At 42.8% G+C, this 14,994-nt stretch overlaps 1 protein-coding gene across 1 annotated transcript in view; it reads right to left on the bottom strand.

The window, feature by feature from the left end:
- The window catches only part of LOC306941259 (connector enhancer of kinase suppressor of ras 3-like), a 43,237-nt gene that overhangs the window by 13,707 nt on the left and 14,536 nt on the right, over positions 1-14,994 (bottom strand). The window contains exons 2-3 of the mRNA XM_079526605.1: positions 11,173-11,336; positions 1,230-1,432 (exon numbers count right to left, since the gene is read on the bottom strand). Coding sequence (XP_079382731.1) covers positions 1,230-1,432; positions 11,173-11,336 — 367 coding nt within the window. The remainder of the gene's footprint in view (positions 1-1,229; positions 1,433-11,172; positions 11,337-14,994) is intronic.

Genomic DNA, 14,994 nt, shown 5'->3' on the forward strand with positions numbered 1-14,994 from the left:
CCTGAATCGCTGCCTTCCTCACTCATCAGGGTCTTGAGCTCTGCAGTGTTGCTAACTTTGCTCTTAACTCTTAAAATGAAAAAGAGTTTAAACATCCTTTTTTGTAGCTATTTGAAAATAGCTGATCTACAAGCTCACAATGGGTCACGATGCTACACATATCGATCGAATGCACTATAAAAGCGCAATTGCCATTAATCTTCGCGTCAGTATCAAAATTAGGCTTCAATTGACAATAATCTTCGGCAATGGCGCTATAGGAGTTAATACTTTTCATTGGTTCAATTTATAAAAGCCACACCCCCCGACACTTTCACTTTCAAATAGCAGATCTACAAGCTCACAACGTGTCGCATCATGACACATTGTGAGAATGTAGATCTACACTTTTTGCTACTTGTGTGTCAACGACACACAAGTAGGATTCAAATTCAAAAGCATCAAAAGTAGCAGATCTGCTACTCTTTGATTAATTTACGAAAAAAGAAAGAAATACAGAAATACAAGGTTTGTGCCCGACAGAGACAATAATGAATTGCATTTTTATAGCGCTTTTCCAAATGTCCAAAGCGGTTCATTCATTCATACATTAGGAGGTGAAGCGGCGAACAGTCGACACTCAGCGTCCTCACTACCCACATTCACACACCAATGGTGGCAAGCTCACACCGACCAACACATTGGAGGGTTCAGTGTCTTGCCCAAGGACACTTCGACATGTGGACAGGAGGAGCCGGGATTCGAACCGCCGACCCAGGGATCATTGGACGACCTGCTCTACCTCCTGAGCCACAGCCGCCCAGATAACACACATGAAGCCCGCAAGACGTCCTGAAGACAGATGGAATGTCTGGACTGTAAAACCGCTGCTTTTAAAGGAGCCGGACAGGAAGATACTCGTTAACAACGCTGTTAACGTCCTCATCACCTGAATTCCTCACTGACAGTTAAGTGAAGAATGCCTCACTGTCCCTCCGTGCGTTTGTGCGTGTGTGTGTGTGTGTGTGTGTGTGTGTGTGTGTGTGTGTGTGTGTGTGTATTCTCTTGGCGTGTTCGTTCTTTTGTACGCACACTTGTGAGTTCACCAATAATGTTATACTTAAAGCAGAAATAGCTGCTGAAAATGTAAGAAAATGTTCCAACATGGAAACAATTATCACGATTAAATAATTACGATTAGACAATTATGTGACAGGCCAATCAATCTTCAACCAATGGTGTGTCATTACCTGTCCAGCCAGGTCAGCAGACTCTTTGCGGCAGCGATCAGCTCCACCACGGCCGTCAGGAAGGCGTTGGAGGGCTTGTGGGCGGTGACGCCGTCGTAGGCGGGGTTCTTCCTGCGCTCGGACGCCGCGTTGTGCAGGTTGTGCGAGGCCGAGCGCATCCGGCCCACCAGCGTCTTCAGGTTGTCCGACTCCACGCCATAGTTCTACAGGGGTCAGAGGAGTCAAAGGTCACTCCACTCATTCCAAATGGTCCCGTACAGGTGTGTAACTGTGTAACTCTGAGAGTGTACAAATGGAACCAAATGGACCCTTACAGGTCCATTTGGTTCCACTTTGAACACTCTCAGAGTTATGGTGGTCCTGGAAATTAAAAAGTTTGAGAACCACTGTACACTAAATAGAACAGAGCCTTAATTAGTATCATCGGTAACACCTGAAGGAAGTAGGGAAGGGAATCTATTAATTTCAATCTATCCTAATGGAAAGTAATATTCCCTCAAGTTTTTCATGACATACTGTACAGGGGGAAAGATTTATATATTATTACGTACCATGATATGACATAAATGTAAGGTGCTACTGGATAATGAAACAATGTAATTCAGGAGTGCCGTGGGTGAACACGTTATTTACAGAGGTGACCCACTAAGACAAGAATTAACTGATTGTTGTAGTGCTTCTGAACCTGGGGTCTGGTCCTGATGCCTGCAAGCTCACAACGCGTCGCGTTGCAGATCTGATATTCTTTTGCTGTAATTGAACATCATTTGAAAAATGTTTTCGCTGACAGTGACATTCCCAAAAATAGACACACGCCAGGTTGAAAGCGCTTATGAACATAAATACACACACACACACAGAGGCAGACAGGGGGAGGAGAGACAGCTTGCTGGCAGGCAGACCAAAGACCAGACGAATGCTTTTATAAATCCCGCGAAGGGACAGCTGAGATCGGCACCCTCAGCCAAGCGGGTTCACCCGTCCATATGATGCCAGAAGACCAAATTCCTGACCACGTCGGGCCGAGACCGCGTAACCCTCTGTCATAACCCGCAGTGACTGACGGGCGATTAAAGCCACCAGAGTCATTCTCATGACCCCTGGACCCCCCCCCCCCCCCCCCCCCGCACACACACACACACACACACACACACACACACACACACACACACACACACACACACACAGAACTCCCACATTCCTTGGGCCCAGTCACCATAGCGATCATCTGACCAGAAAATATTCCGGCCTGCGTCAGCTTCAGTCAAAGCAAATCCTCTCAACTCAAATCGCAGTGAAGTTGTTAGCAGAAGCATTAGGGCCGTTGTTATAACTTTCACACTAAGCCGTTCAATAACACTCCATGTTAATGTTGGGAGTCACTTCACTGCATGGGACGAAACAGGAAAATAATATTTTCTCCATTTTGTTACATCTCTAGGAGTTAGAGGCCTGTAAGGGTCCATTTGGTTCTTAACTATCAATCATTTAGCTGGGGACCCCCTGGAACCCACCCGAGGACCCCTGGGTGTCCCCGGACCCCACTTTGAGAACCAGAGTCTAGGAACAGGAACAGAGAGAGCACAGGGACATGTGAGACAGATGCACTCTCTTCTGTTAAAACAGGAAGTGAAGGTGGAGTCTGGTCGGAAGGAAATGAACATAGGAAGTAAGCCATGTCTGTGAGGAGCCGGTAAATGACATCATGATGAGTGTGTGTGTTCCAGAGACAGACAGACAGACAGACAGACAGACAGACAGACAATTTAGATATAGGGACCTATTTTCGTCAGTGCTAAACCCCTTATCCCTAAACATCTTTGCCTTTTTTAACTATTTTGAAAAACATATTAAAATTGTTCAACTAGCCGATTTACATCAGTTTAGGGATAAGGGGTTTAGCACTGAAGAAAATAGGGTGTGTGTGCAACTGTGCATGCATGCATGCGTGCCCAAACCTACACAAATACATTTAGCCACGTAAGCCCCATTTCAAGAATAGCAAAAATATATATATATATAAAAATAAAAACTCACAATTGGGAGATTGGAGATTGGCTATTTTTGCTATTTAACAATTATTTAGAAAATCTAGGAATAATTAGGACAAACTGCTAGGACAGTAAACAGAGAAACAGTAGGGGGGTCTTCTTCTTTTCCTTTCATGCAGTCAAGTGCCTCAGGTCATGCAGATTCGAACCAGGGACAGCTGTGAGAAGGACGACATCATCTCTGTCGGGTGGAAACCTCATGGTATGTCCAAAACCGTTTCTTTTCTGGATCGAAATTCTAAAATATCAAAGGCAGCAGATCTACAAGCTCTCGAGTTTGTAGATCTGTTACTTTTAATAATTGTGTGAAGCTACAGTATGATCAAGTAAGGCATAACATTTACGAAAGGAAAACAAGTTTGAATATGGAGAGCGATAAGAGATTTCTGCCCGACGACAACAAAATCCTCATGTATGTGGTACACACTCTTCCTCGGTGACTCACTGGGGCGCTCCGAGAGCTTGTATCATATGCGTGATGGAAATGTAGTTACATTTTGTATACCTGTCAAATAGCAAACAGTTCCATTTACTTTAAGCACAAGGTTAAAACACGTTTTCTTTTGTGCAAGGGTCACTGGGATCAGTTGTGCTCTCGTGGCGAACAGGAAGCACATGTGTCCCCGCCCACCTGTCAAATAGACCCCCCCCACACACACACACACACGAGTATTCATCAACACACACATACAGTACAAGGACACACACACATACAATACATGCACGCACAAAGACACAAACGTATTGTAGGCCTACACGCGGTTCTGTTCACTCTAACACGCACACACAGATGAAAAGCCATGACAGCATTGTTCCAGTGGGTTCAGATCAGATGATGTTGATTCTCTCTCTCTCTCTCTCTCTCTCTCTCTCTTCCTCCACAACTCTTTCACAAGCCTCCAGGGTCACGCGTGCGTGCGTGTGTGCAATGCGTTTGTTTTCCTCCTGCTAAGGAACCACATGGGTGGAGGCAGAACAGAGGACAATGCAACGAGCCACCAAAAAAACTAAAGTGTGACGCTTCAGGCCTGTCCCTCTGCAGCATTAAAGGACCACTTCACCACTTTTCAACCTATCTTCATATAATAGATCCTCACTAATAATCTTGAAAAAATGGCGCAATTTTTTTCCTACTCTGTCTGTGTCTCATAGGAGGGCTGTGGGCAGTTCAGAAACCATCTTCCAGTGACATCATCGATGGGGAATACTAACAAATACTAATCAACAAAAAATATTGTTTAAAAAATAATCTGCCTAATGATGTCACTGGAAGACGGTTTCTAAACTGCCCACAGCCCTCCTATGAGACACAGACTGAGTAGGAAGAAATTGTGCCATTTTATCATGATTATTAGTGAGGACCTATTATATGAAGATAGGTTGAAAAGTCCACTTCACGGTCCTTTAACAACTTCAAGTGCTATTCTGGGGGGCGAACATTCAGTGACAATAGACGATCTAAAAGCTCACGAACATCTGAGGTTTTTGTGGAAACATTCGAAAGATTTCTGGAATTCTTTTTTCTAGGTTTTTTCTTTGTAGGAAAGGTAAAAAGGCGATGTTTAACAACCCATAAAAACAGGTGCTTGGGGGGAAAACCTTTACGACAGTAAATAGAGAGCGAGAAGGCAGGAGAGAGAGGGTGGGGGGGTGGGTGTTATGCAGTAAAAAGCCGCAGGTAGGATTTGACACGGGGTCAGGGGGCAAGGGAGGGAACATTTGTATTCTATCAAAGATGCATTTAACCATTTAGACCTGAGGCAGATTATACAAATGCCTTCTAAATCAGTAGTTCTCAAACTTCTTTGTGCCAACAATGACCTCCAAATTGATACGTCCTCAGAATTAAAATAAGTGTTAAATGGCACTATATTCTGATAGTACTCATTGCTACTGTGTTTGTTCAGTAACAGGAGTTATCCAATCACGATAGAGAAGTCAGACAGGATACAGATTAAACAAGTGAAATTGAAAGTGATGACACGAAGAAATGAGCAGACACAATTGACCATATGCAGACCGCGTCCATCTTGGCAGCAAGGTGGACGTGGTAACTACTATGTGCAATTTCCCATTGACAGCCCATTCATCAACAGAAAAGTACGATCTGATTGTATTAAACAACGTCCAACAAGCTGTACGAAAAGCTTGAATTATCGTCTTTCAATCTGCAAAGTGTTTGTTTCATAAAAATCCAAAATCGAAGTGTCAGTTTGGAAGCACTCGTTATCAGTAAAGCAACGTCCTGCTGCCTCCTGCATTATGTGCATTATGTGCCAATTCAAAACAGGTGGCATACAACGAGCACTTCCAAACTCAAATTGCCTCAATTGCAGATAAAGTATCAAATTCCAATCAATCAAAAGTTCAAAACTGACCCCAATCAACACCATTTTACATTATCAGCGGTGTGTGTGTGTGTGTGTGTGTGTGTGTGTGTGTGTGTGTGTGTGTGTGCGTGTGCGCATGCGTGTGTTGTCAACAGAACAGATATAGAATGATAAAAAGAATGTGAGACTTGTCGTATCCTGTCTCTCAGGGCGTGCCGTTACGGTAGATTTATTGCATTGGGAGGATTTAATTATCTATAATATATGGATAATATTTAAGTAGGAACCATGCACACAAGCACCTCAAAGTATGTGATGACTAATGTACATAATTATACAGTACTTTACTATCTTTCTTACTACTGTTGCCATTCTTTAGTATTTATTTGTTTTTGTCATTACTGCTGCTACACTGAGAATTGTACTCTTGTGTGCTCGTGGCCAGTCAAGTAAACCAGTAAAACATCTTGATCTTAAAATGTACAGATATACAAGCTCTGTGAGCTCGTCAATCAGCTATTTCCGCTGTTTTTGTACGACAACATATCGTCTCTGTCGGGTGGAAACCTCATATGGCCAAAACTGTTACTTTTCAGGATTAAAGTAAATATAAACAGCAAAAGTAGCAGATCTACAAGCTCAAAGCGCATCGATACGGCCCGCATTTCGAGCTTGTAGGGCGTTACTTTACAAACAGATCACAAAAGTTTGAATATGGCGATAAGAGGTTTCTGGCTGAAATCAAACATATAAAATTGGGCTCAAGTGGGCCGCATGGCTGTTTGAGCTGCAGATGTTCAGAGAGCCGGGCTGCGCGTCAGGACGCCCAGATGTGGACAACATCTGCCCTGCCTCGGGCAACACCGGCAAGCTCTCATCATCATCAACACACTAACCAACGCAGCGGAAGAGCGAACGAGAGACGAGTGGAGACAGACAGACAGACAGACAGACAGACAGACAGACAGACAGACAGACAGACAGACAGACAGACAGACAGAGAAGGTGGAGTGTTTGATGTCCATATGATAGTGAACCTTCTTCCACCTCAGATTAAAGACTTCCATGTGCTGACTGCAGGCTTGCTTCTCATTACAGACGACAACTACAGCAGCTTTCTACATATGTTTACCATGTACATTTAAGCTAGTAGGACATAGTCAGTAAAATCTGTGTTAATTACCGGACTAGTAGTCATACACTACAGTCACTACAGGTACAGTATCTCAGTACATTTTGGAGACAATGGAGATCAATATCATCATCATCATCATCATCAATTTATGTATTTAACCCGTTGGCCGTTGACATTAAACATGAAAGGAGCAAAATAATATATTACTGCTACTGTACATCAATTAAAAATATTATGGTTGGCAATCATCAACAAGAAAGGCCATTATACTGCATTTAAAGACAAGTCAACAATGTTTCTCTCCCTCTCTTCCCCGTTTCTCTGCTTTATCACTTTCTCACACGGCTGGTGCAGCCATCTGGGCAACTAGGCTGCTAACTCTGTCTGACAGCGTGCCATGTCGCGGGTTCGACTCCCGATCCCGACAACCTTTGCTGCGTGTCATTCCCCATCTCTCTCTCCCCAATGCCTGTCAGACTACTGTATCTTATCAATAGTCTTATCAATTAGTCAATATTTCAGAATCACTTTACTACTACATACATACACAAAGAATATGAAACAAAGTTCCCCTCAGCCACTTGCAGTGCAACAGCATTTCATATTGTACGTTTTTCTCTCAGCAACTCGTCTTGGCCACGAGGTCAGAGATTTCCCCACAAGGTAAAAGGTCACAGTGTCAACCAGATCAGGCCAAAAGTGTAAAACAATATGAACTCCCTGTTTTTCTCAGTGGGGGTCACGGCTGAGGTCGGTCAGTTCAGACATGTTTGTCACATGACATGTTTGTCACAACTCTCAGAGGAGGCGTCACTCGGAGCCATGATGGCTCCTATTCATGTGCCCTGCTTCATAGTGGTGGAAAAAGTATTTTTAAATACTTTTTTACTTAAGTAAAAGTATCAATACTGCAATATGTACTTAATGTACCAAAAGTAAAAGTACAAATTGTGCAGAATGTCCCATTTAAAAATGTATAATAATAAATCTATGAAAATAGCAGAGCATTGTGAGCTTGTAGAAATGTATAAAGGGCTGAAGTGGTTACTGTATGTTTTGTATTAATAATCAAAATATACAAAGTAACTAGTAACTAAAGTTTTCAAATAAATGTGGTGGAGTAAAAGTACAATATTTGCCTCTGGGATGTAGAGGAGTAGAAGTAAAAGTACTGGAAATACACAGCACTGATTGTAAACTCATATAGGACAGTTACTGACGCTGTACACTTGTCCAGTAACTGTCAACAATGACAGTTTTTCAATAATGCTTTTGACAGCGTGGCTCTGCGGGAAGTTAGCCATCTATCAGTGTGTCTGTGTGTGCAGAGCAGAGCTGGACCGATTCAGCATCAACGTTTGTATGCACTCACACTGCCAGTACTCCAGCAGGCCAAAGAAGTAGGTCTCCGCTATTCTTTTTTCACGTGCAACTATGTTTCATAGTTTTTGAATTATTTCACTACATTTTGTAACAATTCTTTATAATGGAAGTCAATGGGCTGAAACCTTGCCCACATTTGGAGTCATAGGTCATGGATATTTTCAAAAATGTTAAAACAAATGCACGGAACGCAGGGCACCAGGTTGTAAACCACGCTAGAATTCAATACAATTTGTTTAAAACGTTCTTTGTGTGAATTAAGTGATTGCTAACACCACATGTAATCTTGTTTTGTAATGACACTTGAAATTTGTAACATTATCCGACTGCACATACAGTGAGTAAGATGTCCACTACATGACTGCCTGCCGTGTGTACACTGTACAGAACGTCTTCAAGTGAACTTGATAAAAAGAAAATCGTCACTATATCCAGTGGACAACTTGTTGTGCAGTTACTGTATGTCCAAAACATGTACTTTTCAGGAAATGGAAAAATAGCCAAAGTAGCCATAGTGTTCCAAATGGAGCCAATGTAGTTATTATTTAGTCATGTTGCTAATAGCTTCATTGGTTAAATATGTATAACACGGACATATTTAACAGCTTTCAAGCAGGCATCCATAGTTTGGTCATGTCATTACAGTAGGTAAAAACCGTGCACGCATGCAATTGTGCACACACACACACACACACACGCACACGCACACGCACAAAGATGTCAATATACTGTAACATACTAGCTTGGTTTGTCTTTTTCAACAAGTATGATTGTGACAGAGTGGAGGCGCTCTGTTCAGAAGATAACAGAAGTTAGGAGCATGCATGATATTTTCCTGAGCACATTCTCTGGCGTGGAAGCCATAAAGCCATAATAGAAACCAGTCATATCAATACAGAGATAAGACTTCAGTATAATGGCTGACTGGATCAAAGATATTATCTGACTGTCAGACAAGGTGATAAAACTTCACTTCTTTACAGCCAGCGCACTTAAATGTCGTACTTTTTTTCCCCCACTGCAGTTAGTTGACAACTTTAGTTACATGTTACTTTGCAGATTTATAATATTAATACACATGCATTAACCACATTAAGCCTATACTTCATCTATTCGAAGACTGCAGATCTACAAGCTGACACAACACGTCCGCATCGCGGCGCCTTGTGAGCTGATAAGATCTGAGATCTTCCAAAATGTTTGAGAAACTCTGAAAAATGTTTACGCTGGTCTGTAAATCTGTATTTCTTCCACCACTGTACACACACAGATACAGAAATGCATACAAAGAGACAGACAGACAGACAGACAGACAGACAGACAGACGAGCCAACATTCCAGTGTAATCCCTTGTTCCTCCCCGCCCCACCCCCCCATGAACAGCACACACAGTGACAATGTAAACACACCTGACTGAAACTTCAACACCTGATGTCACGAACAATGGCCTACAACCTTGATTTCATCCGTATACACAGTCACGTTGCTAGGAGACCAGCCCAAACTCATCAGCAACATCCACACGGCAATCGGTGCTTAAACTCTCTTAAGCCCTAGTTTATATGCACAAAAATAGTAGGAAAAATAGCCAATCTAGATGTGCTAGTATTGAAAACATAATAATAAAGTTGGTATGGAGTGTCTAGTCCCACTTAGATGACAGCACACGGACACAGTGGGTATGCGTTTATTTTATCAATATTGAAGCTATGAAACGAATGAACAAGCCCAACTAAGTACAACTGAGGCTTAAAGCAGGGTGTACAAACCAGTAGGCCGCCTGTCACAATTATTACATAATGGTATGAACGCAATGATTTGAGGTAATCGCAATAATCTTGTCGTAATAGTTTCCATGTTGAAAAATGTTTATATACATAAAAAGCTGAAATAGCAAGCATGAATGCAAGCTTGTGGATCTTCATATGATAGGTCCTCACTAATAATCATGATAAAATGGCACCATTTTTTTCTACTCAGTCTGTGTCTCATAGGAGGGCTGTGGGCAGTTCAGAAACCCGTCCACCAGTGACATCATCATTAGGCAGATATTTATTTAAACAAGATTTCTTTACAAAAATGTTTAGATTTTTGAGGGGCACTAGCCCCTCCTATAAACAGGTTTAATGTTTGTCTTTAGTTCAATGTTTGTTTTGTAAACACCATTGACAATGGCAAAAGGGAAAATGTACGTCATAATGTGCCTCATTATGTCATATTGTCTCTTTATTGTTAATGGCGTTTAATGTTTGTGTTGTTTTACATCACCATTACATCACCTAATCAACATGAGTTAGACTTTAATATATTAGCGGCCCTCACTTCACACGGGTGTGATTTGTATTATCATGAGAACGATAGCTTCCATTTTTGCATTCCATTGCAACTTTTCAGGAATACAAAGCCTGAAGTTTCTATTAGCTTGGATTCCCCATCGATGATGTCACTGGTGGACGGGTTTCTGAACTGCCCACAGCCTTCCTATGAGACACAGCCATTTTATCATGATTATTAGTGAGGACCTATTATATGAAGATAGGTTGAAAAGTGGTGAAGTGGTCCTTTAAGTATAAAAATAATGAATATGTCAGTAATATATATTTCCATAATTTGTCATCTCCCCCGTGCATATTTTGATTACCAGGCAAACATAAATGTATCCTTTATGTTCAAAGCCAAAAACAGTTAAAATCATCGCAATTATTTGTGTGATGATAAATCGTCAACTAACTTAAATGTTGTAATAAATGGTGAATGGTGCATTTATATAGCGCTTTTATCCAAAGCATTTTACATACACCAATGGCGGTGGAAACCATGCAAGGCACCAACCTGCAATTTGGGGTTCAGCGTCTTGGTCAAGGACACTTCAACACTAACTCTGGGGGAGCCCGGGATCGAACTGGTGTTCCCGTCCGGCTGCTCTACCGGCTCGCTCTACCCCTGAGCCACTCCCGCCCAATGGTAATGGTGACGGACGACGCTACTAACCAGAGCACACAGCAGGTGTTAAATGTTGTAATGGTGACGGTGCTACTACTTACCAGAGCACACAGCAGGTCCACGGACTCCAGCACCAGCTCCTGGTGGCCCACGCGGCTCACTCCCAGCGCCAGGAGCTCCTGGTGGGTGACCCGCAGCAACTGCTCCCCGTCCACCCCCTCCCTCTGGAAGGACGCGATGTACTGCTGGAGGCTGTCGTCTAGACCTGGGAGAGGAGAGGAGAGGAGAGGAGAGGAGAGGAGAGGAGAGGAGAGGAGAGGAGAGGAAAGGAGAGGAGAGGAGAGGGGACTTTAGTTTACATTGCTTGTTCACAGTGTTAATTTGTATACAAATAATTCAACCCTTTTCATATCACGGTCCACTATTTATCTGGCATCTGAGCCACGGACCACCATTTGATGACATTTAGCACATGGACAGAAGGGTGGATGGACTGAGAGAAAGAGAGACACAACGAAGGAGGAGGGAGGCAAAAAAGAAGGAAGGGGTTGTGATAGGTGGATGCATGAGAAAGCATTACGATGTGTCAAGCCTAATTTATACTCCGTTCAATGGTTTCCAAACAACCTTATTTTCCCCTTTGAGTCCCCCCGTCTCATATCCGAAAAAGGTCGAGACCCCCCAGGTGTGCGGAGCTCACACACACACACACACACACACACACACACACACACACACACACACACACACACACACACACACACACACACACACACACACACACACACACACACACACACACACACACACACACACACACACACACACACACACACACACACACACACACACACACACACACACACACACACCCTTCCCATATGACAAGTAGCAAAACAAATGCTGATCTGCAAGCTCATAATGCACCAAGAACAAAAGTTGCATTATTAGCGTGCTTCACAATGATGTAACATGTGGGAGAGTTAGCCATGTTAAAGTTATAGGATAATAAAGTCTGTAAGACAAGTTGGACTGATGTCACATTGAGAACATGCCTGTAGGCAGAGAGTAATGAAAGCCGGTTATGAAGACTTAGTGAAAGTTCAATAAAGAAGGTCTTGTCTCTCAGGCTTGCTTTCTGTCCATCCATCCACCTTCAACCGCTTACCCGGACTCAGGTCGTGGGGGTAATTCCAACAGAGAGCTCCAGACTTTCCCTTTCCCGAGCCAGGAGGAATGCCAGTGTGGAGATATAATCCCCAAATCTGGTCCTTGGTCTGCCCCGGGGTCTCCTCCCAGTGGGACGTGCAGCGACGACCTCCCCAGGGAGACGATCGGGAGGCATCAGTACCACCTAAGTCTACCAGTCTATCCTATCTCTAAGATAGAGGGCGGCCACCTGTCTACCCGTCTTCGGCCGCTTGTATCCGTTATCTTATTCTTTCGGTCTTTCATTGTGCTTAGTTTCTTTTCTGAGGATTTCAACCACGTCACTTCCTCTTTCCCACACTATCAAAAACCTTTCATTCACAATTGTAAGTGTGAGCAAAACACAACGGCATCGCTTGTCGAAAACCAGTTATGCTCTGCGGCAAGCGACACAGTTGTGCTATGGGAGTATAATAAATGAAGCTTGAGAGAAAGGGAGAGGATTGAGTGGAGTTTCTTCACAAAGAGCTCCATTCTTTCCGCCAGAGGAGAGGATGTGTGTTATGATCTCATAGCAGTCTGACAGCAGACTCACACACACGCACACACACTCTATTGACTCTGTGATGAAGCATCAATGCTGTTAACACTGTCCCGACACAACGCCACACAATCACACAACTCTGTGTCAACCTTCCATTTGCTTCAATTCACAGATGGATTCAAGCTGTTCAAAGCACGTTCAATTCACAACATGGAAAATCGTTTTTTCACAAACCCTGGTGATTAAACGACTAGATTCTAAACAATAACTCTTCATAAGATGAAACAGACACTGACTTAACCTCTAACTGGTCCGGATGAGCAGGTTGGCACCCTGCATGGTTGCGTCTGCCATAGGTGTGTGAATGTGTGTGTGAATATGGGTGAATGTGATGTACTTTGTAAAGCACTTGGAACATTAGGAACCAATATTAGGTTCCTAATACAATATTAGGAAAGCATGCAATGTTTATTATTCGATAATTTTGTTGAATACCTCGATAACGATATGACAAATACAAAAAAACTGTGACTGTCCTTTTGCTTCAGTTTAGGTTTAGCAAACTAAAGACATATTAATTAAATATGTAAAACAAATATCTGGCCTAACAAAAGGCAATATAATGCCTCTGAACTTTGACTTTCAGTTGCATTATTGCACATAGCCTAAATGCAATAATTATACAAGGCTCGCTGCCATTCAGGATGGAAAATAAAAATGTCCTTTTGGATTTGGGGAGAAGTAGTTTCATGAGCGGCTACTGGAAAGTATTTGATATAAAACAGAAAAAGTTCAGTTGAGAGGGGCGGGGAGGAGCAGCTGTGCTCAACTTGGACTCGCCACTAAACGGTGTTTTCCCGATGGGATGGGATTGGTGACACAATCCTTCACTTTGTGATACAGTTGGGTGCCACCGATATTGTCCCTCATCATTTGACCCATTTAGGCCTGACCTCAAAATTTTAAAAAATCCTTCTAAATCCTCTCCGTTTTCTGAAATAAATATTTTCACGATTTTTCAAAAATAGCAGACCTACAAGCTCGTAGCGCGCCACTCGGTGGCGCGCTATGAGCTTGTAGATCTGCTATTTTTCAATAGCTAAATTATAACATAATGTTTAAAACACCAAAAGGGGTTCCCGCCCAAAATGGGTTAACTGTCCTTTTGCGCAGATCACGCAAACCTCAGCAAAAAGAAAAGGACAATATCGATGGCCTCCAACTGTACAAGCACTACATTTGGCAGGAATAATGGCTGGGACCCGTTAGCCACCTGGAAATCAAGGTTCAGAGGGAACTGAGGAGATGACTCATGGGGAAGTAAATTGGGCTCTGTGATGATGTTGAGCAACCTGTGGAGCAGTCATGTTTCATATGACATACTGTACTCCGCTATGGTTTCTCACAAAAGAACCCTTACTGTGGCTGTGAGAGACTGTGACTCAAATGACAGGTGAGAATTATCAGGTGGACAGTCACAATAAGACAGTAAGAACATGTGACGTACGGCCCTATTTTTGTCAGTGCTAAACACCTTACCCCTAAACTTCTTTGCCTTTTTTTTTTTACCATTTTGAAAAACATGTTCAAATTGTTCAACTAGCCGATCTACACCAACACATTGAGCTTGTAGATCGGCAATTTGAACTATTCAAAAATGTTTTTCAAAATAGTAAAAAAGGCAAAGAAGTTTAGGGATAAGGGGTTTAGCACTTTCTGGGGTTATGCTGGGAGTGTTTTGAGGCCACAAACTATCTTCAGGGCTACCAAAATCCTAGGGCCGGCCCTGGCAACTCATGGGCAAATTGGGCCATTTGTCAGGCATTACAAAATGAACGTTACTAGCACTTTAATTCATGTCTTTAAATCACGCAAGGTGTGGTTGTACGGGTTTCTACCCAAAAATCTAAGCTTTACAGAAAACCATGTTTGTTCTATGCTAATTTCAGAAGAATATAATTATGCATAATATATAATATCACCTCCAGCCCTGCACAGTGGCGCTTTACTGCTTCATGCCGACTAAAGCCCGATTTAGAATCTGCCGAATGGCAGCGTTGTCTGCCGGAAATAGCAAACCTACAAGCTCACAACGCGTCGTGAACGCAACGCGTCGTGAACGCGGCGCGTTGTGAGCTTGACGCTCTGCTAGCTATTTGAGGCGTGTGACACGACATAATGACAGAGTATAAATCAGGCTTAAGAAGACGACGACACCCAGACGTGTCAC

The sequence above is a fragment of the Electrona antarctica genome (genome assembly GCF_951216825.1).
Source record: "Electrona antarctica genome assembly, chromosome: 17".
Lineage (NCBI taxonomy): Eukaryota > Metazoa > Chordata > Actinopteri > Myctophiformes > Myctophidae > Electrona > Electrona antarctica.